This window comes from Doryrhamphus excisus, linkage group LG16, assembly GCF_037039965.1.
Source record: "Doryrhamphus excisus strain RoL-2023G ecotype Guam linkage group LG16, RoL_Dexc_Guam_v1.1, whole genome shotgun sequence".
Classification (NCBI taxonomy): domain Eukaryota; kingdom Metazoa; phylum Chordata; class Actinopteri; order Syngnathiformes; family Syngnathidae; genus Doryrhamphus; species Doryrhamphus excisus.
Window position 1 is genome coordinate 136,969 of NC_136372.1, and position 25,295 is coordinate 162,263.

General features: G+C 55.5%; 4 protein-coding genes and 1 non-coding gene across 8 annotated transcripts; all 5 read right to left on the bottom strand.

Annotated features, from left to right (window-relative positions):
* Nucleotides 1–78: 78 nt before the first annotated feature.
* On the bottom strand, nucleotides 79–7,548 carry LOC131102714 (properdin-like). Of its 2 annotated transcripts, none has more exons than XM_058048200.2 (10): nucleotides 7,105–7,548; nucleotides 3,681–3,819; nucleotides 3,226–3,383; nucleotides 1,917–2,081; nucleotides 1,624–1,833; nucleotides 1,392–1,559; nucleotides 931–1,317; nucleotides 663–860; nucleotides 335–446; nucleotides 79–261 (listed from the first exon to the last, which is right to left on the bottom strand). In XM_058048200.2, exons 1-10 carry the CDS (start codon nucleotides 7,205–7,207, stop codon nucleotides 135–137), a joined length of 1,767 nt encoding a protein of 588 aa, XP_057904183.2. In that variant the 5' UTR covers nucleotides 7,208–7,548; the 3' UTR covers nucleotides 79–134. The 2 variants fall into 2 exon arrangements, with proteins under 2 accessions (XP_057904183.2, XP_057904182.2); XM_058048199.2 differs by having other exon boundaries at nucleotides 1,917–2,084.
* LOC131102711 (suppressor of cytokine signaling 7-like) lies at nucleotides 7,323–11,628 on the bottom strand. 2 transcript variants are annotated; one of them, XM_058048196.2, is made up of 8 exons: nucleotides 9,896–11,628; nucleotides 9,801–9,829; nucleotides 9,603–9,707; nucleotides 8,400–8,743; nucleotides 8,160–8,328; nucleotides 7,974–8,102; nucleotides 7,769–7,852; nucleotides 7,323–7,689 (listed from the first exon to the last, which is right to left on the bottom strand). In XM_058048196.2, exons 1-8 carry the CDS (start codon nucleotides 11,362–11,364, stop codon nucleotides 7,682–7,684), a joined length of 2,337 nt encoding a protein of 778 aa, XP_057904179.2. In that variant the 5' UTR covers nucleotides 11,365–11,628; the 3' UTR covers nucleotides 7,323–7,681. The 2 variants fall into 2 exon arrangements, with proteins under 2 accessions (XP_057904179.2, XP_057904178.2); XM_058048195.2 differs by having other exon boundaries at nucleotides 7,769–7,904; nucleotides 9,896–11,627.
* A 416-nt stretch (nucleotides 11,629–12,044) lies between these two features.
* Nucleotides 12,045–19,143, bottom strand: kpnb1 (karyopherin (importin) beta 1). The gene is made up of 22 exons (XM_058048190.2): nucleotides 18,660–19,143; nucleotides 17,939–17,997; nucleotides 17,433–17,615; nucleotides 17,153–17,353; nucleotides 16,301–16,453; nucleotides 16,171–16,230; nucleotides 16,003–16,092; nucleotides 15,792–15,902; nucleotides 15,621–15,722; nucleotides 15,323–15,547; nucleotides 15,058–15,249; nucleotides 14,854–14,984; nucleotides 14,634–14,781; nucleotides 14,498–14,569; nucleotides 14,280–14,424; nucleotides 14,131–14,213; nucleotides 13,954–14,061; nucleotides 13,740–13,883; nucleotides 13,247–13,352; nucleotides 12,906–13,020; nucleotides 12,673–12,834; nucleotides 12,045–12,588 (listed from the first exon to the last, which is right to left on the bottom strand). Coding segments are annotated over exons 1-22 (2,631 nt in total). The 5' UTR covers nucleotides 18,700–19,143; the 3' UTR covers nucleotides 12,045–12,587.
* LOC131103874 (small nucleolar RNA SNORA79) lies at nucleotides 13,076–13,219 on the bottom strand. Its single transcript, XR_009119710.1, has one exon. It is a non-coding gene; the product is annotated as a small nucleolar RNA SNORA79 (small nucleolar RNA).
* A 562-nt stretch (nucleotides 19,144–19,705) lies between the features above and the next one.
* Nucleotides 19,706–24,743, bottom strand: fbxl19 (F-box and leucine rich repeat protein 19). 2 transcript variants are annotated; one of them, XM_058048192.2, is made up of 11 exons: nucleotides 24,440–24,743; nucleotides 23,790–23,978; nucleotides 23,504–23,647; nucleotides 23,342–23,428; nucleotides 23,098–23,271; nucleotides 22,997–23,029; nucleotides 21,818–22,926; nucleotides 21,581–21,744; nucleotides 21,342–21,503; nucleotides 21,055–21,276; nucleotides 19,706–20,993 (listed from the first exon to the last, which is right to left on the bottom strand). In XM_058048192.2, exons 2-11 carry the CDS (start codon nucleotides 23,961–23,963, stop codon nucleotides 20,785–20,787), a joined length of 2,478 nt encoding a protein of 825 aa, XP_057904175.2. In that variant the 5' UTR covers nucleotides 23,964–23,978; nucleotides 24,440–24,743; the 3' UTR covers nucleotides 19,706–20,784. The 2 variants fall into 2 exon arrangements, with proteins under 2 accessions (XP_057904175.2, XP_057904174.2); XM_058048191.2 differs by lacking the exon at nucleotides 24,440–24,743 and having other exon boundaries at nucleotides 23,790–24,232.
* Nucleotides 24,744–25,295: the final 552 nt, after the last annotated feature.

Genomic DNA, 25,295 nt, shown 5'->3' on the forward strand with positions numbered 1-25,295 from the left:
CTGGAACAATCGTATCGTATCGTATCGTATCGTAGCACCAATCAAAGTAAACCTGTCTACAATGTCGAAATAGCCATATTAGCTGATGCAACACAACTTTATTGAACACAACAAAACATGCACATCAATCTGTGTCAGTCACAGGCAGGCACGTTGACGCAAGGCTGCGCTTGAAAGGTCACGCCCCCTGGCGCAGGCCCACAGTCGGCAACGGGATCCCCGTAGAAGGTCACGTTTTCCTTCTGACGGCGCATGCTGGAACTGAGACACGCGTGCGTCACATGTGTCCTTGGCGTGGCGTGTTGCCAAGCGTGTGCACGGGAGGTGGACTGACCGATAGTCGCTGTAATCAGGAACGCACTTCCGGCTCCGTAGCCGGCGCGAGTTCCCTCCACACGGCGGGCGACACAACGACCACGCCTCCCAGCCGTCCCAGCTGCCCTTCACTGACACACACATCATCATCATCCTCCTCATCCTCACCGCTGAATGGAGGTCATGGAGGAACACCAAGACACCCTTCCAGCCCCCCGGGATGGCACCCGCTTTCACCTCCTTGCTGAAAGGGGTGTGCCCCATTGAACGGGGGCTTCCGCGTGGGGCTGTGCACCACAATCATGTGCGTGTGTGCGTGTGTGCGTGCGTGCGTGCGTGAGACTCACAGTAACAGCCGCTGACATCATAGCAGATGCGGTACTCGCTCAGACGGTCGCCGCTGCAGATGGAGCCGTTGTGAGCGCGGTGCAAACATCGGTGCTCTCGACTTTGACTTCCGGCGATCTGCTTACAGCGGATGTCCCGGGCCTTAAACGGGTATTCACAGCGTTGCCATGGCGACCACTCGGACCACACGCCGTCCACTGCGGGAGGAGCACAGGGTGAGGACATGGACACACACCGAGGACTCGGGGCGGGGGGTTGTGGCTCCACCTGGACAGTGGACATTGGTCTTGCAAATGCGAGTCCTGCGGCGGTTCCCGGGACACGGACGCCCACCCGCTTTGGGACTGGGGCTGTCACACCTCCTGAGCGACACCTGAAGCCCCACCCCGCAGGAGACAGGACAGGACGAGAAGGGGGACCAGGACCCCCAGCCCCCGTCCAGATCAGACTCGGAGGGGTCACCCGGGCACGAGGGCAGGTGGACGCACTCGTCTGTCTGCCGGCTGTCACCATGGCAACCTTCACCCACAGGGAAGAGGGAAGGGGCGGGGCTAGAACAGGAGCGCTGACGAGTCCTGACAGGAACTCTGCCTTTCGTGATGCAGGAAGCGGTACACTCGCCCCAGCTGGACCAACCGGACCAGGCCCCGTCCACTGCCAACGACGCACGCGTGCATGTTAGCATGTGTGTGTGTGTGCGCATGCGTGCGTGTGTGCGTGTGTGTCACCTGCACAAATTATGTGACATACGACACTCAGAGCGCTCGCTCCCTCACAGAATCGTCCGCCATATTTGGGGGCGGGCTGATTGCACACGCGGGTGGAAAAGCGAAGTCCCTCCCCACAGCGGGCGGTGCAAGGACTCATCTCTGACCACGCCCCCCAGTGCCCGTCCACTGTGGAAAGGCGCATTCAGAGTGGGCGGTGCTTAGATCGGAGGCCATGACGAGCACGTCTCACCCGGACACTTGGGAAGCTCGCTGCAATGCTGGACCTGCACGCCGTCTCCATGGCAACCGTCACCCGGAGGCCATGTGTCATTGGAAGGGGCGGGGCTGGAACAGGAGCGATGTCGCTGTCTGGAGGGCACCGAGACGCCTTCGTGCTCATCATCGATACACGAGCCGGAACACAGAGACCAGACGGACCAGCTGGACCACCCGCCGTGCACTGACACATGCACACGCACGCACGCACGCACACGCACACACACGCTGAATGATGATGTCATCAGCTTCCACTTTCATACGCACCTGGACACCTGCTGCCTGATACACAGGACTCCGCCTCCTCAGAAGACCCTCCACAGGTTGGGCGACACTCAGGAGTGGCGGAGCAAAGCCTCTCTCGCTTTCTGACCCCACGACCTCCACAGGTGATGGAGCAGGAAGACCAAGGGAGCCACGGCGCCCAGCCCCCTGCTGTACACACACACACATACATACAGTACACACACACATACAGTACACGCACACATACAGTACACGCACACATGCAGAGTGGTGTGAAGAAGTGTTTGTCCCCCCCCCCGATTTCTTTGTTAGCATGTTAGTCCCAGCTGAAGGTTTCAGCCCATGAAAGAAAGGCCAACATTGGTGAAGGACACGAGCCAACATGGTGGGAAGTCAAATGGTGATGATGAAGAAGGAAAGCAAGGATTGGTCCACCAAGCCTTGGAGATAACTGCCATGTGGAGGAGTTGTTGTTGTTCGGCCACCCCGCGCGCCTTGTCAGGGTCTTGCTTTGTTCTGGTGGACCTGCCGCTGCGTTCTGGATCTTGGACCTGCTGCACCAGCCCAGTTGCTTTCAGCTTGAGCTCCCCCGCAGATGGACGGTCTCCTTCAGCATCACAGCGAGTCCTCCGGGTCCCGAAGCCCCAGACCATCACACTACCACCACCACATTGGACTCTTCTTTTTCTCAAATGCCAGACGGAACGGGATGCACACCTTCCAAAAGGTCCCACCTTGGAGTATTTTCCCGAAGGTCTGGGGATCATCGAGGTGTTTAGTGGCCAAATGGATTAGAAAAAGTCAAATAATAAAAAGCTCCATTTGCCGAGTGTGGGCCGTGCCATTGACCAAGCAGCTCTTCCACGGTGTGGACAGTGGGCTTGGCCATTTGTCTTCGTGCTGCCAACCATAGGCTAAAAACCTTTGGCGGGTCTAAACGGCCATGTCGGGGTGATAGGACCTTCTCTGTCGCAAGTCCCAGACTCTGAACATGAGATCTGCATTTGAAATCCCGATGGAAATGTCGCTCTGATGGTCTGGTGGCTTTATTGTTGTTTATTGTTGTTTCTTCCTGTTTCTTCCTGTTCTTCCTGTACGACCACTACGCATGACTTCCTGTCTTGTATTGGCTGCACTAGCTAACTAGCTAACTGGGATATATGCTAGATAAATACATTTGACCTTGACCCGGACTAATATAGACTTTTCTTTGATGATGTGGGACCACATGCAAGAAGGAAGGAATTCACATGTGGTATGTACGTATAGTATACTGTACTGTATACTGTACTATGTACAGTACATGTGTGTAGCAGAAGAGTGTGTGTACCATCGCAGCATGTGCCATTGCAGGGTTGCGTCTGCAGTACGTTTGCAGTATTCTGACACTGGCCCATGCCAAAACACTTCCTGCTCCTCTGCGTCACCCCCTCCCCACACAGGACGCTACACGGTGACCATGGCGACCAGTCCGACCAAGCTGGAGGCCTGAGCGCACACACACACACACACACACACACAAATCAGGGACACAGGGTGTGCTATGCTAATGCTAACGGGTGCATGGTGGGGTGGAGACACCCGCACACCCGCCATACAGGATGTAGTATAGTATAGTACAGTAGTATAGTACAGTACGGTAGTGTATAGCAGTGTCAGCAGTCATGTGATGTTAGCATGAGCTGACGATGATGATGATGATGGATGTGTCACCAACATGACCACACCGCTCATCAACAACACAACACTGTGTGAGTGTGTGTGTGTGTGTGTGTGTGTACTGACCCACATGATTGACAGCCGCCATCTTGGGTGACGTAACCATAATCAGGATTCTGACAGCAGTCATCTTCATCTACCTCACCCAGCTCTTCATCACATTGACCTGACCAACGCCTGAAGTGTGAAAAACACCTCACTGCTTCTACGCGCACACACACACACACACACACACACACGTGAGGACATCAAGGCAGGATTTTTCTTCATACAACACTGCTGTTACCATGGAAACCACTTTCATACTAAGCCATCTGATATACATACATCTATACACACTACTGTACTACTGTACTATATACCGTACATCTATACACACTACTGTACTATATACCGTACATCTATACACACTACTGTACTATATACCGTACATCTATACACACTACTATACTATATACCGTACATCTATACACACTACTATACTATATACCGTACATCTATACACACTACTATACTATATACCGTACATCTATACACACACTACGATTCTATATATGGACAGTAGCTGTATGTATGTGGGGAAGTAGATGTACAGCATATAGAGTAGTAGCTGTATGTATGTGGGGAAGTAGATGTACAGCATATAGAGTAGTAGCTGTATGTATGTGGGGAAGTAGATGTACAGCATATAGAGTAGTAGCTGTATGTATGTGGGGAAGTAGATGTACAGCATATAGAGTAGTAGCTGTATGTATGTGGGGAAGTAGATGTACAGCATATAGAGTAGTAGCTGTATGTATGTGGGGAAGTAGATGTACAGCATATAGAGTAGTAGCTGTATGTATGTGGGGAAGTAGATGTACAGCATATAGAGTAGTAGCTGTAGTATGTGGGGAAGTAGATGTACAGCATATAGAGTAGTAGCTGTAGTATGTGGGGAAGTAGATGTACAGCATATAGAGTAGTAGCTGTAGTATGTGTGGAAGTAGATGTACAGCATATAGAGTAGTAGCTGTATGTATGTGGGGAAGTAGATGTACAGCATATAGAGTAGTAGCTGTATGTATGTGGGGAAGTAGATGTACAGCATATAGAGTAGCTGTATGTATGTGGGGAAGTAGACGTACAGCATATAGAGTAGTAGCTGTAGTATGTGTGGAAGTAGACGTACAGCATATAGAGTAGTAGCTATATGTATGTGGGGAAGTAGATGTACAGCATATAGAGTAGTAGCTGTATGTATGTGGGGAAGTAGATGTACAGCATATAGAGTAGTAGCTGTATGTATGTGGGGAAGTAGATGTACAGCATATAGAGTAGTAGCTGTATGTATGTGGGGAAGTAGATGTACAGCATATAGAGTAGTAGCTGTATGTATGTGGGGAAGTAGACGTACAGCATATAGAGTAGTAGCTGTAGTATGTGGGGAAGTAGACGTACAGCATATAGAGTAGTAGCTGTATGTATGTGGGGAAGTAGACGTACAGCATATAGAGTAGTAGCTGTAGTATGTGGGGAAGTAGATGTACAGCATATAGAGTAGTAGCTGTAGTATGTGGGGAAGTAGATGTACAGCATATAGAGTAGTAGCTGTAGTATGTGTGGAAGTAGATGTACAGCATATAGAGTAGTAGCTGTAGTATGTGGGGAAGTAGATGTACAGCATATAGAGTAGTAGCTGTATGTATGTGGGGAAGTAGATGTACAGCATATAGAGTAGTAGCTGTAGTATGTGGGGAAGTAGATGTACAGCATATAGAGTAGTAGCTGTATGTATGTGGGGAAGTAGACGTACAGCATATAGAGTAGTAGCTGTATGTATGTGGGGAAGTAGATGTACAGCATATAGAGTAGTAGCTGTAGTATGTGGGGAAGTAGATGTACAGCATATAGAGTAGTAGCTGTATGTATGTGGGGAAGTAGACGTACAGCATATAGAGTAGTAGCTATATGTATGTGGGGAAGTAGATGTACAGCATATAGAGTAGTAGCTGTATGTATGTGGGGAAGTAGATGTACAGCATATAGAGTAGCTGTATGTATGTGGGGAAGTAGATGTACAGCATATAGAGTAGTAGCTGTATGTATGTGGGGAAGTAGATGTACAGCATATAGAGTAGTAGCTGTAGTATGTGGGGAAGTAGATGTACAGCATATAGAGTAGTAGCTGTAGTATGTGGGGAAGTAGATGTACAGCATATAGAGTAGTAGCTGTATGTATGTGGGGAAGTAGATGTACAGCATATAGAGTAGTAGCTGTAGTATGTGGGGAAGTAGATGTACAGCATATAGAGTAGTAGCTGTATGTATGTGGGGAAGTAGACGTACAGCATATAGAGTAGTAGCTGTATGTATGTGGGGAAGTAGATGTACAGCATATAGAGTAGTAGCTGTAGTATGTGGGGAAGTAGATGTACAGCATATAGAGTAGTAGCTGTATGTATGTGGGGAAGTAGACGTACAGCATATAGAGTAGTAGCTGTATGTATGTGGGGAAGTAGATGTACAGCATATAGAGTAGTAGCTGTATGTATGTGGGGAAGTAGATGTACAGCATATAGAGTAGCTGTATGTATGTGGGGAAGTAGATGTACAGCATATAGAGTAGTAGCTGTATGTATGTGGGGAAGTAGATGTACAGCATATAGAGTAGTAGCTGTAGTATGTGGGGAAGTAGATGTACAGCATATAGAGTAGTAGCTGTAGTATGTGGGGAAGTAGATGTACAGCATATAGAGTAGTAGCTGTATGTATATGGGGAAGTAGATGTACAGCATATAGAGTAGTAGCTGTATGTATGTGGGGAAGTAGATGTACAGCATATAGAGTAGTAGCTGTATGTATGTGGGGAAGTAGATGTACAGCATATAGAGTAGTAGCTGTATGTATGTGGGGAAGTAGATGTACAGCATATAGAGTAGTAGCTGTAGTATGTGGGGAAGTAGATGTACAGCATACAGAGTAGTAGCTGTATGTATGTGGGGAAGTAGATGTACAGCATATAGAGTAGTAGCTGTATGTATGTGGGGAAGTAGACGTACAGCATATAGAGTAGTAGCTGTATGTATGTGGGGAAGTAGACGTACAGCATATAGAGTAGTAGCTGTATGTATGTGGGGAAGTAGATGTACAGCATATAAAGTAGTAGCTGTAGTATGTGGGGAAGTAGACGTACAGCATATAGAGTAGTAGCTGTAGTATGTGGGGAAGTAGATGTACAGCATATAGAGTAGTAGCTGTAGTATGTGTGGAAGTAGATGTACAGCATATAGAGTAGTAGCTGTAGTATGTGTGGAAGTAGATGTACAGCATATAGAGTAGTAGCTGTAGTATGTGGGGAAGTAGATGTACAGCATATAGAGTAGTAGCTGTAGTATGTGGGGAAGTAGACGTACAGCATATAGAGTAGTAGCTGTAGTATGTGGGGAAGTAGACGTACAGCATATAGAGTGGATGTCTATGGATCATTCCATCATGTATAAAAACTCACGTGCACGAACCACACAGACCAGGACCGGGACCAGGACCAGGACCAGCACCAGGAGCAGGTTCTTCATGGTTGATAAGTAGCCTAGTGAGCGTTGTTGACGCATGTAGCCCCCCCGCCCCCACGGGCTGTTTGTCCCAGCGGTTAAACATTAAACTTCATAGACACCAAACAGTAACAGCTCACCTTTGACCTTTGACAAAAGAAGGAGGAGGCAGAGAAGCCACGCCCACCTTTATTGACCGCTGTGTGTCCCCTCCCACCTTGCATGACATCATCAGGCCACAAAGTCGGCAAGAGGGTGCCACCCACTTGGGTTGACTGACAGCTAGCGTGCATGTCTTTCATGTTAGCATCCTCACGAACGATGACATCAGCAGAGGTGACCTCATGAGCCAATGAGAGAGCTCGGCACGACGGCCGGTCCAGGATGTGAAAGACCAAAGTAGGCGGGGTGTTCCGTCTGGGAAAAACGTCACTCACGTGCTCGTGTGCGAGGCGCCGGCCTCCGTGCGCTCCCTTGGAGGCGGGGCCACCTCCTCCTCAGGGTCATAGTAGTAAAACTTGCGCAGGTACGCAATCAGTGGCCTGCAGACAGGAAGTGAAGGAGTTGACCCGAGTGTGCTGCGTGTGCATGCGTGTGCATGCGTGCGTGCGCGGCTCTCACGTGGGCAGGGGCAGCTCCCGGATGTGGTCGATGCGAACCAGCTGGCGGATGCAGAAGCGGCACAGGTGTTGCAGGGTCTTGATGCTGTGGAAACGCGACACGGGATACAGCAGCTGGACAGGCGTCGGAGGCAAACCTGCGCCGCCAGACAGGGAGTCACGCAGAGATGACAAGCACGGGGGAGCAGGGCGTGCCGGCGGCTTACCTGGGACCCGGGAGCGCAGGAAGTAGAGGAACTTTCCATTCTTGGAGTGCGCGATGGCCCGCTCGATGAACTCCACCACCGAGTGGCAGCGGTCCTCAAACTTGGGGTGACACCACAGACTGAAGGTCCCTGTGGAAGACGGGTGGTCAGACCCAGGCCGACGGGCTCGGGTGGCCGCTGCGTTACCTCTGTAGTGCTCCATGCGCGTGTGGTGCGTGACGCTCTGCGACCTGAAGCTCAGACTGAGGATGTAACGCGGGTCCGAACTGTCCCGAACAAGAAAGGAGCCGTCTTCTTTGCCTTTCAGTTTCATCTCAGCATCCTCCCAGGTCATCGGGCCCCAATACCAGCCGCACTGCGCACATGCACGTCGACATCAATGCTAATGCTCATGGCGGCTAGCATATGCGTCCCGACCACACCCACCTTCTCCAGTTCCCGTAGGCTGCTGGCGAAGGTGCCGGCATCAGGACGTTTGAGGGGGCAGCGGGTGCCCAGCCGGGGAGGGAGTGGCTGATCTTCCACGGACCGCAGCGGAACGGGTCTGGGTAGTGCCCGCAGGAAGGCGTCTGAGGAGAGGCCGCACCACGACGACGACGCACGTGTCGGCTGCCGGCTGGCCAGCGCTTCGCCGCTGAGACTCAGGCTGTGGTGCATGGCTCTCAGGGAGGGGGGCGGGGCGACCGGCCTGGGGGGCAGAGACTGCATCGACGCACCCCCACCGCACTCTGCCAGCGAACCCCGCGGCTGAGGAGGACCCCCAAAATCATCTGCTCCGGAGAGAGCGACAGACATTAAGTCAGCGAGAGAGAGAAAGCGAAAGCGAGAGACAGAGAGAAACCAGGGGCCATTTTAGAAACATTTGACAAAAGGCTACCTCAGGAAAGTCAAACATTGGTGGTATACTGGTGGGGTGTACTGGTAGAGTGGTGTACTGGTAGGGTGGTATACTGGTGGGGTGTACTGGTAGGGGGGTGTACTGGTGGGGTGTACTGGTAGAGTGGTGTACTGGTAGGGTGGTATACTGGTGGGGTGTACTGGTCGGGGGGTGTACTGGTGGGGTGTACTGGTAGAGTGCACTGGTAGGGTGGTGTACTGGTAGGGTGGTATACTGGTGGGGTGTACTGGTCGGGGGGTGTACTGGTGGGGTGTACTGGTAGAGTGCACTGGTAGGGTGGTGTACTGGTAGGGTGTACTGGTGGGGGGGTGTACTGGTGGAGTGCACTGGTAGGGTGGTGTACTGGTAGGGTGTACTGGTGGGGTGGTGTACTGGTAGGGTGTACTGGTGGGGTGGTGTACTGGTAGGGTGTACTGGTGGGGTGGTGTACTGGTAGGGTGGTGTCCATGCCATCCAAGAGGGTGTCCAAGCGAGTGGATGGAAGCCACAGAAGAAGGCTCGGTGGCAGTGAGGGTTCGGGTAAGGGTAAGGAGGTGGCAGTACGGCATGTCAACCACAAACATGGCCAGCCGCCTCCTTGGTCGCCACGCTGACAGAGAACACCGTGGCTTAGTTTTGATGACATTCTACCACACACGTAGCAGCGGGGGCGTACGCCCCGGGGTTTGGGAGTACACGATGTTTTACACACACTTTCAGGAATGAGACCCCAGTAGGAGGTGGAGGAGTACCAAGCAGACTGAGGCTCCGTCTAGGGGGAGGAGGTGGAGTTGGGGGGTGGAGACAGTTGGCCCCCCTGTGAGAAATGTCCACATCCAGCAGAGAGACAGTCTCCCCTGTGTGCACACGCATGCCCATCACAGAAGGTCAAAGGTTAGTCTCAAAGAGAAAGCTCCATGCTAACATGGCTCACACGCACACACTCTTACCCGTGAAAGGTGGCGTGCACGTCTGCAGCCTGCCAAACAGGAAGTGAGCATTAAAGTCAGCGTGCCAATCAGTGTGATGACCTCTGACCTCTTACCTGCCGCCATCCTCCACGTTGGACGCCCACACGTCCATAAGACTCCCCCCCGAGGAGGTGGACGAGGCGAGGGACGGCCGCTTGTCCAGGACCCCCCCTGGGCCGCCACCAGAGCTCTTGGTTCTGAACAGTTTGCTGAGTCTGACCTTCAGCGACCCCCCTTTCCTGGATTTTCCCCTGGGTGTCCTCTCTGCCCCCAGGTCACCTTCAAGGACCACCAGAGGGGACGCAGACCGGCCCACTCCCCCCGTGGCAAGGCCCAATTTGGGGGTGGCGGCCCGGCTCTGTGGCTGTGAACGGGACTGGCGCTGACCTTGCGGGAGAGGCCGGAGGTCGGGGGTGGGACATGAGGGGACGCAGGGCGAGAGAGTTTGGGGCTGGGTGGGTTGTCTGTCTAGCGAGCTATGCCAGGTCTGACCTGTGCAGACCCCCGCCTCCCCGGCCAGTCTGTGGACCTGCTGCATGAGCCTGCTGAGAGTCCCAGTGGAAAACACTGGCCCCACCCTCCCGCTTGTCCCCCCCTCCCCCCCGGGTCGACCTGCCTCGTGGCTTCCCAACCCTTCCAGTACCAGCAGAGCATCACTGGTCTCACTTGGGTCCTCTCCGGGTCCCACTCCCTTGGTCCCAGGCTCCAGTAGACAGGAGCACCGAGGGAGGGGGGCTCCCGTCTCATCCCCCACCCCACTCGCCACCCTCTCCTCCCCCAGCTGATGCAGTCTCCGCGCCAGAGCCAGGACCAGGTCCTTGTCACCGGTACCACAGTTCTTCCTGGGATGCAGCAGGCCGAGACGCAAGGCCTGATCCAGCAGGCCTGGGGGCCATTTAGCCAGGCAGTGTCGGTGGCAGATGACCGACCCAGAAGGGGCGAGACCAGGATGGGATCCATTCGTGCCTTCTGGACGCCACTGAGGGTTCTTGTCTGAAGACAGGATGCAGCGCGGATTCTGGTCCTGTCTGGGACCAGACTGACCGCAACCTGATCCCGAGTCCATTTGCTGTGCCTCTCCTTCCTCCTGCAGGAATCCCGAATGGGAGGGCTTCTCCAAGCCGAACTCCAGGATCCGGTCAGTGGAGCGCAGCAGGTTCTGGAACACCATCAGCTGCGCCCCAGACCCGGCCCCCTCCGGACCGTGTCCGTGCGACAGCGGGAAATCCACAAAGCACTGAGCCGCGACAGCGAAGTCCTCCGTCGGTGGGCGGGACGGCGGCACCTCCGAGCACGAGCCCGGGGGGACGTCAGTCAAGAGCAGCCCGGCTTCCAGTTCACCTTTGCCGGGCAGAGGTGAACTGTAGTGAGGAGAGGCCAAGCCGAGGGCTGGCGGTTGCACTCCGGAATCGACATCGAACCCGCCGCTGTGGCCCAGCCCGGCTTTCCCGGACACGAGATGTTCCGGCTTGTCCAGGTGGTCGTACTCGGCCGCGGAGACGAGGCGCATCAACACGAAGTCCGGAGACATTTCTTGACTCATCGTCACAGGCTAACGTTAGCTTAGCTTGGCTAGCGGCCTCTTACATAACACCCGCGGAACCGACCGAGTCCTCCTCGCTAACCCGCCGCCTGGCGGAGCAACGACCGGTGGCCATGACGGTACCGCTCGGTCGCCGAGACGGGCTCTGCCGACTCTTATCCGCGGCGCCGGACGTGAAGCGTGTTCGCTAAGCTAGCCGTTAGCCTCTCCCAAGCTAACTCCTCTTCCGCCAAGATAACATGGACGGGGAGGGCGTGCGCATGCGCAGATGCTGCGTCAATCATCCAGGGGCGTGTGCGCGTTCTCCGAATTGGCCACTACGATGGGAATCGTCCCAAATGCATGTTAGGTGCCGGAAGTTTCGGTACAATATAGACTTTATTAGTTCACTCCAGTTGAATAAGAAACAGATTTCAAAGAGTCACAATTCAACATGCCAACTCAGCTCACCCAAACACCCAAACCCCCAAACCAAAGCCCTGGAGGGTCTTCTAGGGTGTCCAGCTTGGAAGCCAAATCTGCACAGAGCGTGCTGTCGATATCCAAACTTCCCGAAGAACTTCCAGCTGGCGGAGTGGCCGGCACGCTGCTACCAAAAATAAAAAATAAAAAGTAGAAAAATCACATCCAAAAACCAGTGAGATTGGTCCATGGCCAAAGACAAGTGAAACCACGGGAAGTGCTTGGGGAATGTTTCATATTTTTATTGTGTTTTTCTTCAGAACAATGGAAAAATAGAACCTTTAACAAACATCTTCAAAATGTTGAGCGACCCAACTTCCATTTGGCACTTGCCCCCCCTCAAGTGCTTTTATTGTCAAACCATCGAGTGCTGGAGTCGTTCACGGGCCAATGGACAGGGGCGAGGCGGCGTCCGTCAATCCTCTGCCACGTTTGAGCAGAAGAAAAGTAAGAGCAACAAAAATGTTTGATTAGCGCCCCTCCCCCACCTGGAGGGAGACGCAGCAGATGTTGGCGAGCTCAGCCAGGCCAGGCGAGACAGGAGGCGGGGCATGGGGGGCGAAAGGGGAGGAGTCAGTTGTCCACAGGCTTCGGGGGTGGAGGGCCTGGTGGAGCCGAAGGTGGTGATGTCATCTCTCATACACTCATCATCATCTCACGTCAATCAAGTTGAGGCGTTGCCAGGCAGACGACGTCGTCCATTTTGTCCTCAACGTCCAGACGTCCAATGCACACGTCACTCCGGAGTCCCGTCAGACGCATCTGCGGCATGCCAAAGTCACACATGTAGCTAGCGTGTGCATGTGCGTGTGCATGTGCGTGTGCATGTGCGTGTGCGTGTCTCACCAGGCCTGGCTCTTCAGCTTGCGGAGCTCCTTGGTGGCCCACGAGGCCAACATTTTGGTCCGGCTGGTTTTGGAGCGCCGTCCTTCTGTCAGCAGGTCGTTGATGAGCGGATGAGCCTCCACCAGCTTCATGACGTCTTTGCCGAAGGCCGTGCACATGTCCCTGAGTGCGCGCACGTCACAAGTCAAGGGCGAGCCAACACGCGACCACAAAGAGCGGCTAACTAGGGTTACCCGATGAGCGCGGCGGCGTTGGCCACCACCACGTCGGAGTGGTCGTCGTCCTCGGCTATGTGGTGGATGAAGGACAGTATGAACTCCACGCGAGGCTGCACCAGCATCACGTCAGCTGCGGGACACCAAGACAGGAGAGTGAGACAGGACGCACGCCTTCATCTCAAACGCTTTGTTCGGTCTCGCAAAACCAGGAAGCCGTTTGCAACCGTGGCCGGGGAGCCTGCGAGCTTTCTGGGTGAAAAAGACCGATTCTTCTGTGACCTCATCAAACCTTCCTGTTGGACTGCAGACAGGAAGAGGAACTGAAGTCACGTGGGGAGGGTGGGGGGTGGTCTTACGGTGTACGTTTTCCTGGTCACCCTTCAGGCCCTGAATGATGCCGGTGTACGCCTCCAGACAGCCTTCACGCAGCCCGTTTAGGTAGTCCACCATGTCGTAGTCCGTCTGCACACACACAGTTACTTGTTACTTTCCTTTCCACGTGTTACGCAAGAGCTGCTCAGCCTTGCGGTCTCAGACTCTGCATGGCGCATGCGTCGTCAGAGTAGCAAGAGAGCAGATTCTTAGGATGCGTCCTGCATAAGTGCGTTGCCAGATGGCGGCGGGAGCAGCCATCATCTCCAGCTCCTCTCACCAAGCCAGAAGCGGTGGTAGATGCGTGTTTAAAGACTGCTAAACGTTATGAGTGCTGGCCATCCACCACGAAAAGGGAGCCCAGGAAGGAGACACTTAGGAACCAAGTAGACCGCGTGCATAGTGTACTTCCTGAAGTATTCCATTTGAAACGTGCAAGAAAAAAGGCAAACGACTGATTAGCGTGTCGGGACTCACCTTGTCCACCTGGGCCTGAGACGCCTGCTGCAGCGTGTCCAAAACTATCTCCAGATACTTCTTAAACTCTCCTCCAATGGCCAGGGCGATGTCTCCAAACACAGATAGAATCTGAGGCTTGACCGACCGATGGACGTTCTCGTTCTAGAGGCGAGTACATCAAGGTCACATCACGTGGACGAGACACGGGAGGGGGACAGGTGGCGTTCCTCACCCCGAGGTTCTCCAGAAGGAGCTGCATGATCTCATCGCAGTAGGGCAGGATGTTGGTGGACAGAGCTCTGCACAGGTCGCTCACCATGCCCACGGCAGCCAGACACACCTGAAAGACCACACGCTCTGGTCAGCGCCGCCCAGCATGCCTCCATGCCTCCAATCCACGCAGGCCCACCTGATACTCGGCATAGTTCTTGAGTCCGATGGTGAGGAAGGGCTTGAAGGCCTCCATGTACTTCTGGAATTCGGCTCCCAGAACTGAAAATCAAAGCCAAGGGAATCAGCCCCAGGGAAGCCACAAGCCAGCACGGAGTCACGGGCTACCTTCCACCAGGGTGGAGACCGCCATGAGCGCTTCCTGTTGCACGCCTCCGGAAGCGGCCGTGCTCTGGAACATCCTCAGCAGGGACGCCATGACCACGTCAGAGATCTGCAAGGCGTCCTGGTGCTGCACCTTACGGAGGACGTTCTACAAGAGCGACAGGAAGCAGTCAGGCGGCGGCCTGGAGCGATGCGGACGATGATGATTGACAGCATCTCACCTGAAGAGTGGCGCACAGGAGGGACTGCAGGTCGTTGAACTGGATTCTGTCTGAGGTGCTCTGGATGTGGGACTGTGGACACAGGAAGTTAGCACACAGGAAACGCCAGGGTGGACGCTCCATCTGCTGGTCTCACCTCCATCTGCAAGACCTGCTGCAGCCGCTCCATGATGACCAGCGTGGTCTTCTGGACTGCGGGGTAACAGTCCTTGGCGCTGTTCTTCACGATCTCCATCAGTGCCTCATAGGCGGCAGAGCGCAGGTTGTTCTGGTGGCCATCGGGTCTGAAGAGGCAGCGCAAAGGCATGGGTGGCGAGCACAGACAAGACGGACCCTGGACCGGCACCCCCACTGACCTGTCGGTGGTCTCCAGCAGTTTCTGGACAATGCGTTCAAAGGAGGACGACAGACAGTAGGTGGCGGGTTCCTCCTGGTCCTCAGCGGCCTCCGTGGCCTCGTAGGCGGCCTCGGCCAGAGACGAGAAGGCCTGATGGGAGGAGCACGTGTCAGCTTCTGTGGGTCAGCCGCAGGAAACCCCTCCCCACCCCACCCCCGCTTACCCAGCACACGTTGCTGGCCACCCTGGGCTCCGCCCCCAGGCCCTCAATCAGACACAGCAAAAGGGGGGCCAGGTAGACCTCGTTGATGGCAGCCTCTGGCAACAGCTCGCAGATCCTCCCCACCGTCCATGCCGTGGTGTCCCTCACCACCACGCCCGGGTCTTTCATCAGCTCGATCAGGGTCGGCATGGCCTGGGCGGAACACGGCAGCTTTTCAAGATAAAAGTCCTCGCACGGTAAATGGCGGGCGTCCCCGTTAGCCCACCTCGATGACGAGCGGTTTCAGCAGGTTGGGTTCTGGTCCTTCCAGGATGGATCCGAAGGCCATGACGGAGGCGTCACGGTAGCGCCAGTCCGGGTGTTTGATGTTGTCGTTGATGAAGGGTAGGATGTGCGGAACCACGTCGTCCTCGCAGCAGGTGGACAGCAGCATCAGACACACGCCCGCCGCCTTGCACGGGTTCCAGTCGTCGTCGTCGTCGTTCTCGTCCTGCACGCCACCACAGGTGTGAAAAAGGGGCGGGACGCTTGCCAGCGGAGGAAGGAAGTACGGGCCAGGCTACCTGCTTGATGAGGGTCTGGGTGAGGATGGGCACCAGGTACTGCAGCGCCCCCTTGGCGTAGAATTTGCTGGTGTGCTCGGGGGGGCGTCCCTGCTCCGACGCCTGTGAAAGGCAACCCAGCAAGATCACCTCACGCGTCCTCACCGCTCTAGACTTCACGTGCTGACAAACCTCCGTGGCCTCGATAGCAAGGTCCATCTCTTCGTCGCACACGTTGGACCAGAACTCGATGCCTTGTAAGGCGACGTCGTCGATTTCGCTCTTCATGGCCTCGATGGTGATCTGTGAGGGAGGGACAGCTGCCTCAGGTTCTACGTGAGAATCGACTACATCTGGTACGCGTCTTTCAGACCCCGAGCTCGCTTCTCCGCCACTTTCTCACCGCAAACAGAGCCGGGCCCATGTAGGTCTCCATGTACTGGTAGTACAGAGACATGATCTTCACCAGGTTCTGAAGGGCTGCTACTCGCACCTGAAGACGGGATGGCACCATCAGCTCCATGCATGGACACGCGTGTCACGCTCAGTAACTTCACGCTCAGTAACTTACTCTGGTGTCAGGACACTGTGTGGCCTCACACACCACCTGCATGATGAAATGTCTCTCCGTCTGGAACACACGCACACAGTCAAAGATGGCCGTCAGAGGCGGCGAGTGGTTACAGTCTGAGCCACGCTACCTCCTTGTCAAAGTTGGCTTTGGTGAACTCCAGGGAGTTGAGGAGAGCGTTGGTGGCCGCCAGTTTGACGTTGTTGCTGGGCTCCTCCTTCCTCATGCCCTGGATGATGGCCGTCAGGATCTGGTTGGCGCTTTCCTGCAGCTGCTCGGGATCCTGCAAAGTGGAGATACACGCCATCAATCCACCCGAGACGTCTACAACTGGACCAGCAGAACCTGACTCAACCGACACTTTCATTTCATCCGTAAGATGAATATTATGGTTAGGGTTCCACACCGGAGGCATAATTGGTCAGCCAGTGGCGGTGGAATATGCCACCCAAACCAGTCAGCCAGTGGTGGTGGAATATGCCACCCAAACCAGTCAGCCAGTGGTGGTGGAATATGCCACCCAAACCAGTCAGCCAGTGGTGGTGGAATAGGCCACCCAAACCAGTCAGCCAGTGGTGGTGGAATAGGCCACCCAAACCAGTCAGCCAGTGGTGGTGGAATAGGCCACCCAAACCAGTCAGCCAGTGGCGGTGGAATATGCCACCCAAACCAGTCAGCCAGTGGCGGTGGAATATGCCAGCCAAACCAGTCAGCCAGTGGCGGTGGAATATGCCAGCCAAACCAGTCAGCCAGTGGTGGTGCCAACACCTTGCTTAGCATGTAGCCTTGTATGCAGCAAGGCGGGACAGGGTGTGTCGTGGAACAAGGCTGTGGACCAAGAGTCATCAGCTACATAAATATCCACGAAGCTGCCAATCATCTGGTCACATGCACGCGATGATGGCAACATCTCATCCAGACGCCTCCCGGATGGCTGGGGTCAAATAAAGAGCGTGCCAGCGTGTAATGGAGGGCAACTCACAATGTCCTGGCAGATGTATCCGATGGCCTCCAGGGTGGACTCCTTCATGTGTTCTGTGCTCGACGGGTTGGTGACGTTGGCCATCAGCTGCGGAATGAGCTCGGGCCACTGGTTGACCGGAATCTCCGCACAGGCGATCCCGGCGACACACTGCGACGCCGAGCTGGGCCGATACGTCTCCGTGCCCAAGGTCTGCAGAACCTGCGAGGCAGAGATGGCGTGACACCAACAGAAGCAGGTCACCCGGCAGAAGGGGCCGCGAGGCCTTCCACCCCCTTACGTAGTTTTTGATCTGGCAGCGAGCAGCGGCGTCCACGGCCAGCCATCTTTGCTGGTAGCGAGCCTTGACGTCGGGGTCTTTGGAAGTCAGAGAGTTCTTCACCTGAAGGCCCGCCGCCACTCGGGCCACCTGCGTATTCCCAGGATTGGCCAACACTTTCGACAACTCCACCAGGAAGGTCGGCTGAGGACACAGGAAGTGAATGCTGAAGCCGACATGGCGATCATACACGTGGTTCATTTAGGAAAGCCGGATGTTAAACGTTCACGCCACATCGTCACCAGAACACAGTACAGCAGTCATGACATCATCCCACAATGCATTGCTGCACGTCTTCAACCTTCTCTTCCAGCCGTCTTTGCCATCCACCGGCAGCAATACACTTGGAGATGACCACAGTCGGAGATGCTAATGCAGCTGCAGAGGTGCGCGGGCTCCACGCACGCCCCTGGCAGCCACGCACTCCCCTGGCAGCCACGCACGCCCCTGGACGCTCGTCCACTCACCAGGTTCTCTATGGCCGCCTGCTCCAGAAACTTCTGTGCCGCCTCCAGTTCATTCCGATCTGGGGAGGTGAAGAGTTATTCAAGGTGATGAGCTTTACGGCGGCCGAGCGGGTAAAGATTGTGTCACAATTCAACCAAAAGACCGTGTCGGGGCAACGAGGTCCAACGTGCGTGTTAGCCCATTAGCACGCTAGCAACAACCGGTCAAATGGGTGCAACCCGAGTTTGCAGTAAGAGTTTCGGCTCATAGAAAATGACATTAAACGACATTTACATGCACGATGCCTCCGAATCAATGAGACGACAAGGGCACCGCTGGTCGAACGATCCGGGCGAAAGAGCTAGCAAAGCGGCTAAAAGGCATGGGCAGGGTCGGTGCACTTCGCGGAAGACGGCAAAAAGTCATCCGCGCGACTAAACTGTCACGGTTGGTCCAACAATCGGCTTCTATTCTTCCATGGAGGTGCGTTCACGGCTACCTCGCTACGTCGGGCTGAAAGAGGCAGTCGAACATAAAAATACGCCCAAGTGAGTGCTAAGTCACCGCCTGAGCAGCGCCCAGTGAGGCCGTGGTGTTAGCTAGCAGCATGCTAACAGCTCTCAAACTTTCACCGGTTGGCCGGAGACGGCCACTCCCGCGCCCACAGCTCTGCCGTCGCTCCGGAGTGTCGACGTGGAGTCTCGGCGATCCGTGCGGGAGTCGCGCCATGTTAACGCTCACCTGGAGAGATGGTTTTCTCGAGGATTGTGATGAGCTCCATTCCGTCCACCGGCAGCTGGCTTGCTAGCTCGCTCGCTAGCTAGCTGGAGTCTTCACTTGCCGCGCAGCGCTCAAGAACAATTGTAGTTCTTCCTATGTGTGCCACCCACTTGGCGGGTTCACTCGGGGCGACCCAGGAGGTGAAAAGGCGGAGGTTTCCCCGGCGCGCGCTCGGCGTCTTCACTTGGCTGCTGCGGGAAAAGCTAACGGTCGTGGCGCGTAGTGAGCTTTAGCAGCCTCGCCGCCGCCCGTTTGCATCGTGTGTTGTCTCGCGAAGGAAAGGCCGCTTCTCTACGGCGGAAGGATATCAGGCGACTGCTGCTGCGTTCAAGGACTGTCGGACATTCTCATCACCGCAGGGGGAACCAACACGCGCTCATCCCCGGAGGGTCGAATCGAATGGCCTTTATATTTTCCAAGACATCACTCCTATCTACTCGAGGTCTGTTACTCAGACGAGTCGCCAATCACCAGGCACTATAGTGTCACGAAATAAGTGGTGAAAATTGAACGCAGCAGCGCAAGCACGTGTGAAGGCGCGGGCTGGTTCACGCGGTTTTTTCTTCAGCACGACAGTGACGTCACACTTTTGGTGTTTTGTGTTGTCAGCAAACGGAGATGAGTGAGTGACGCAATCGTTGTTTTACGTTACAGCGAAGCACACGTCATGCTAGCTAGCTCACGTAGTTTGACTTTCTTACTCGCTTCTCACATTCTCTGGTCGAACTGAAACGGACCGGTGTGCTTGGCTGTGGTCACTGTGACAAGTGTTAGGGATTGTATTTTGGAATGTTGACACGTCTTCGTGTCCTAAAGTGTCAGCCGCTAGCAGCAGGAAGACGGGCAGCAGGAAGACGGGCAGCAGGAAGACGGGCAGCAGCCAGGAGCCCGTTGGGCTTAGTTAGCAGAGATGCCTGTTGTGTTCACTAGCAACATTGTTCATACAAGTCTGGTCTGTGGTAGGCATGAAGGTCCAAATGTGTGGCCAATCATGACGAAAGGAAGGTAAAAAAACAACAACTCCTTGCTTCTTTATTAGTCATTGTACAGTAGTTACTCACACGTAGCTGCCTTGAGTTGCTTTTACTTCCAACTTCCCTCATTTTCCCACACAATCATGGACAAAGTATAAAAAACAAGTTTTGGCAAACAAGGACGAAGGTCATGATGATCCAGTGCATTTTTAGAAAACGTCAATCATTCAGATTGGATAAGAGCTTGGAGGAGCGCTGTCCAATCAGCACAAAGACGACGTCACACTGACAGCTGATCAGTGAACTTGATGGCAGTGTGACGAAAAGAAGACGTTTGTCACAGTTTTGTCCGAGCAACAGTCAATGACTGGCGTAAACAATAAAAAAGAAGCTTATTCACCTTTTGGAAGCTGCAACCAGAGCTTTTCTTCCTCGGGGACGACCACTCCCACTCAGGACTTGATCATCTGCCAGTTTGTTCAAAGCGTGTTTCAGACTGACTTTAGTTGATGGACTTGTAGTGCAGATCTGAAGCTAACGTGTTAGCTAGCTGCTAGCCTAGCTGCCAGGATACAAGAGCAAGTCAGTTTGGAAGGACGCTGAAATGGAGGAGGGGTTTTCAGGCAACGCCTGGCCGCCTCAACGAAGCAACGTTGCACCTCAAAGATGATCACTTTTGACAGACGCACACGAAAGACGGTCAACGTTGGAGTAGTGCACGTGCACACGTGCACACGTGCACACGCAGATTAGCTTATCTTAGCTTCGGGTTCTAACATGCAGACTCAACAGTAACGTGACGGTGTTTTGCGGCAAGCTAATGAGCTAGCTTGGCCCACTTCCTGTTGTCTGCAGCTGAGCAGCAGGCGTGATGATTGGCTGCAGGAGAGGTGGGAGGGTTGGGGGGCCGTGGGGGTGCAAGGTCACGTACAGCAGATAAAGTACACATATATACTCACACACACACACACACACACACATTTGTACAGAGAACAAGTATGTACAGGCCAACAAAAGTAGGATTCTTCCTCCTGCCCCTCCTCCTCCTCACCTGTCCTATAAGCAGCTGTGGGCGGGGCCATGCCACCAAGGCCAATGTTCCATGATGCCGTTCAGCTGTTCTTTAGCAGCGTCCTGTCCTCAGGAGGACAGGAAGTGGAAGCAGCCAGCACGGCGGCAGAGGAAGAGGACGGCCGGGGCGGGAAGCACAGCAGTAGCCCCGCCTCTGAGGGGAGGAGCGAGCACGAGCGCAGATCCACCGTCTGCAGGGAGGGGCATCGGCGTAGCAACGGGACACTCTGCTCCGTCACCTTGATGCAACCTGTCAGCAAAGAGAACGCCATTACGGGACGCTCTCCCGTGAAGCCGCCGCCACAGCTTACCTGCCAAGTTGACGTGCGTCAGCGTCTCTCTGAGCGGCGATGCGGCCGAGGTGAGCATGTGCACGCTCTGGTCCGACACGTCGGCGCAGTGACTGAGGTCCAACTTGGCCAGGCGAGGGACGTAACGGACCAGCAGGCGGGACGAGGCGTCCGTCAGGTCCAGACCCGACAGTCTCAGCTCCGTCACGTTGTGGAAGCGCCCCGCCCGTGTCTCGCCGTGCGCTGGGGGACCGATCACAGAGGGTCAGGAGGCGACGCTCCGGTGGCGCGCCGGTGGCACTTCTCACCTGTCCTGGTGTCAGGGGGCGGAGCCAGCAGCTCCCTCAGGTGCGAGTCCTTCAGGTCTTCCACGCGACTCAAGTCCAACAACCTCAGACACGGGCAGGCGCTCTGACACAGCGCCGACACCACCGACCACGCGCAGCCCGACACGTTGAGCTCCAGCAGACCTGCAGCGCACACACACGTCAGCACGCACACGTCAGCACGTCAGCACGCACATCCGTGCACATGTACAGGAAGTGACCTTGCAGGCGGCTGATGAGCCACATGAGCTGCTTCTTGGAGATGTTGGTGAAGCCCAGGTTGAGTGAGACGGGCTGTCGGCGGATGATTCCACTCAGCATGGGCGGCGTGATGGAGCGCTGTCTGCTCACGTCGATCTGAGTCCACAGCCTCTTGTCGCAACACCTGCCGTCGCCACGGTAACAGACACAGGTGATGTTAGTGTGCCGGGGGACGGGCGGACAGGCGGACAACTCACCAACGGCTCCACGTGCGACACACCCTCATGCACACGCACAGCTCGGGCTGGCTGAGGTACGTGAAGACTCGCAGCCACACGTCTCGCGTCATGATGTGGGCGGAGCCCGAGTCTAGCGGCAGGCAGCTGGGCTCAGGGCAGGTGGGCGGCGGCCTCACCAAGTGTCTCTCCATCTGGACGGGCCGCGGCGGCGAGGGCACGGCGGGCGGGCTGCGCTTCATCACGTGGGAGCGTGGCGCCAAGCGTGACGGCCGGGAGCACGGGGATGCCGCCATGGCCGACATCATCAGGCCGCCTCCCCCTCCTCCCCCGTTTGAGGTGGGGATGGAGGTGGAGAAGTTTCTGGAGGACGTCTGGTTTTTCACGTTGCTACGACCTTTGTTGCCCTTAGGCCCGCCTCCTCCTCCCCCACCGTGTCTGTGATTGGTCAAAAGGCTGGCGTTCTCCTTCTCACCGCCCACGCCTCCTCGTGTCCGGCCGTTGCGCGCCTCCTGTCCGTTGCTGCGCTGCTTGGCCGTCAGGCCGCCGCCATGTTGGGAGGACAGAGCCATTTGATTGGAGGAGAGAGGCGAGGGGGGCAGGATGGCGACGGAGGCGGATGTTTTCTTGGCTCTGTCGTCCTCATCCGCGTCCACGCCGCCTCCTTTCCTCCCACGCGGGAGAATGGCGGCGTCTCCTCGCCGCCGGGCCTTGTCTCCTGCCTGCTCCTCCTCGCCCTCCGAGTCCTCGCTGGCGCTGAAGCCGAGCTCGGCCAGACGCCGGCTCCTCTCCGCACGGCTCCCGCCGCCCATGCCGTAGGAGACGGGAGGAGGCAGCGAGGGCGAGGAGGGCGGAGAGCCTCCACCTCCCTGCTCCGGCAGCGAGTCGTCCGAGTCGGAGTCGGACTCGGAGCTGGAGGAAGACGAGGATGAGGACGAGGGACGGCGTTCCAGCAGACACATCCTCTTGAAGCGTTCCAGCTTTTCCCTGTGATGCGAGCGCTGGTCTGCGCCTGACGCCGCCCCCCCGCCATCGGCGGGCAGGGACGAGGAGGAGGAAGCGGGGCCCACCGTGGATCCTCCAACGGAGGAGGCGGGGCCATTTGACTCCTCGGCTTCCTGTTTGGGTTTCTGTGACAAGAAGGAGACAGCGGCAATGAGCGCACGTCAGGCGCAGGTGACAAAGCAGTGGCGTGCGTACCTTCTTCAGCCGCTTCTCGTGTGCACCTTTCATCTGCAAAGACGTCCAGGGGGCTTTTATTGTGAAACACTGGCACAGGAAGTGGAAACCTGCCAACTCACCTTCTTTTTGGACCCGCTGTCCACGGGCGCGTCTTTCTCACGCTTCCTCTTGTGGCCGCCCTCCACCTCCAGAGAGGGCGGGACTTTCTTCTTGGGGGGCGGGTCATCAGTCAGCTTCCAGCGGCCCACTTCGCCGTTGTCCAGCCTGCGCCTCCCCAAGATGTCCGCCTGGTCCTGCAGCGGGCAGAGTGAAGAGGGGGGCGTTATCTGGGGGGCGGGTGGGGGCGGCGCGTGCTGACCTCACCTTGCTGGTCTTCCCCTCCTTGTGGCACTTGGGACACTCCCAGCAGTTGGGAATCTCGTCGTTGATGATGCCTTCGGCTTTGCCCATCTGCGGACACAAGCCAGCCACACGTCAGAGGCTCCTCTTGGGGGCGGAGCTAGCAAACAGGAAGTGAGCGCTGACCTTGAGGCAGCTGGGGTGGATGATCTCGTTACAGATGGTACATTCCATCAGACACAGGCTGAACTTGTCCTCTTCCGAGTCCACCGTGTCCTCCTTTCCCGCCTCGCCACACGCCAAGCACACGGCCGTGTGCGGCAACACGGGCTGGACGGAGAGGTCAGAGGTCAGACGATGCATTACATTCAGATGAGAAAATGCCAACCATCGGCGTGTGTGCGGATCAAAGCCACGGTGGCGGCAACCGTCCGGTTGCCATGGAGACACGGCATCAGTGTGTGAGCCTCACCGCCGTGCACTGTCTGAGCAGGCAGGACTGCTTCATGCGTCCCGGCCCTCCGAACTTCTTCATGTCCTTGCAGAAGTGACACTCGCCGCACTCGCTCCTCGTGCAGGCCTGGCAGCGCCGGCACCGCGTCCTCCTGCGCCTGGCACCCCCGCCCAGCGCCTTACTGCCCGACATCCCCCAACGAGTCAGCTGCCAGAGACAGGACCACATTTCAGCTGAGAAGCCTCCCAACTCCTGTCCTACGCCGGGATCGTGCCGACGTGACGAGACTGAGCTAACTAGCATGTGAGGTAGGCGGGCAAGTTGGCAGGTCGGAGGGTGCCAGTGCGGGAGTCACGTGATTGACTCTTGCTGAGCTTGGAAATCACAACCCATCCTGCTAGCCAAGTTCCCACATTACTGCTAAATCCCACCAAGTACACAAGCGTGCACCGTGCACGTGCACACGCGTGGTGCTTATCACTGACTGTTACACTGACATGACATGAAAGTGTTACACACACGGCACCCCCCGCCCCCGCCCCCACCCCCAGCTCCCAGTAACGTAAAAGGACAACATCAGCTAACATGCTAACACTTAGCTGCACTTCAGCATTGAAAGCAGTGAGCGCGTTGTCGGAATGAAAACACGCTCGTTTGCAGGCACCAACCTCTCGGTATCAGCACGCATGCTCCCGGATCACACATTAGAAACAATATTAGCCAGCGGCTAGCTAGCTACGTTAGCTCTTCGTCCGCTTCCTTGTTTGTGCGGTTAGCCGCCTCATGCGCGCCCCATGCTGCTAGCCTGCGTTAGCCTCCAACTGAGCTCCCGGTTGGCCCCAACGAGCCGATGTGTTGTCGATAAAAGCTGGGTGATCGATATCGATGATGTGAAGGATGCACTGCTGTTCGAAGTCCCATTCACTTCTCTCTCGCTCACTCACCCACTCTCTCTCTCTCTCTCTCTCTCTCTCCCCCCTCCCTCTCTCTCTGTCCCCCCTCCCTCTCTCTCTCCCTCCCTCCCTCTCTCTCTCTCTCTCTCTGACACTGCCGAGCCTCATTCCTTCCGCACAAAGTAGTTCCTCGACTGCCGCGCGCTTTTGTTGCCGATGTTTGTGTGGCGCGCGTGCATGACGCGCCTTGCTTGTGCCAAGGTTGCGTGTACGCCCACATTGGGACGTCACACAGGTGACCACGAGGCCAGGAAAATAAATAAAAAATATTTGTACAACCATGCAGACGTCACGAGTGTGACGTCAGATACGGAAGTGCATTTCAGCACTTGAAGTGTTGCAATGACGCTTTCTTTTCATTTTTTCATTTCGATCATTTTCTTTCTCACAGTTTATTTTGTATGGTTTCATGTTTCCACTCCGGTACTTTTTGGAGGGTCTGTATAGCAGCTTGCAATTATTCACGCCATTTTTATGATCACATTGTTAATGTTACATGACACATGGAATCTTTGTTTTATACGCGCACTGCTCTACTTTATTCACATTCAATTAGGCATAAGCAAGATAG

What these genes read in the sequence shown, in the direction of transcription:
- LOC131102714 (XM_058048199.2), bottom strand. Translation starts at nt 7,207, where the DNA reads ATGCGTCAACAACGCTCACTAGGCTACTTATCAACCATGAAGAACCTG. An exon ending in ATGTCACATAATTTGTGCAG is followed by an intron (nt 1,318 to 1,391) that starts GTGACACACACG and finishes CGTCGTTGGCAG; the next exon opens with TGGACGGGGCCTGGTCCGGT. An exon ending in GACCAATGTCCACTGTCCAG is followed by an intron (nt 861 to 930) that starts GTGGAGCCACAA and finishes CTCCTCCCGCAG; the next exon opens with TGGACGGCGTGTGGTCCGAG.
- LOC131102711 (XM_058048195.2), bottom strand. Translation starts at nt 11,364, where the DNA reads ATGAGTCAAGAAATGTCTCCGGACTTCGTGTTGATGCGCCTCGTCTCC. An exon ending in GTGCACGCCACCTTTCACGG is followed by an intron (nt 9,708 to 9,800) that starts GTAAGAGTGTGT and finishes GTGTGCACACAG; the next exon opens with GGGAGACTGTCTCTCTGCTG. An exon ending in CGGGAGCTGCCCCTGCCCAC is followed by an intron (nt 7,690 to 7,768) that starts GTGAGAGCCGCG and finishes TCCTGTCTGCAG; the next exon opens with GCCACTGATTGCGTACCTGC.
- kpnb1 (XM_058048190.2), bottom strand. Translation starts at nt 18,699, where the DNA reads ATGGAGCTCATCACAATCCTCGAGAAAACCATCTCTCCAG. An exon ending in TGAAACCGCTCGTCATCGAG is followed by an intron (nt 15,250 to 15,322) that starts GTGGGCTAACGG and finishes TGTTCCGCCCAG; the next exon opens with GCCATGCCGACCCTGATCGA. An exon ending in AACGCCGCCGCGCTCATCGG is followed by an intron (nt 12,835 to 12,905) that starts GTAACCCTAGTT and finishes GCGCGCACTCAG; the next exon opens with GGACATGTGCACGGCCTTCG.
- fbxl19 (XM_058048191.2), bottom strand. Translation starts at nt 24,074, where the DNA reads ATGCTAGTTAGCTCAGTCTCGTCACGTCGGCACGATCCCGGCGTAGGA. An exon ending in ACGAGAAGCGGCTGAAGAAG is followed by an intron (nt 22,927 to 22,996) that starts GTACGCACGCCA and finishes TTCTTGTCACAG; the next exon opens with AAACCCAAACAGGAAGCCGA. An exon ending in GACGCACGTCAACTTGGCAG is followed by an intron (nt 20,994 to 21,054) that starts GTAAGCTGTGGC and finishes CTTTGCTGACAG; the next exon opens with GTTGCATCAAGGTGACGGAG.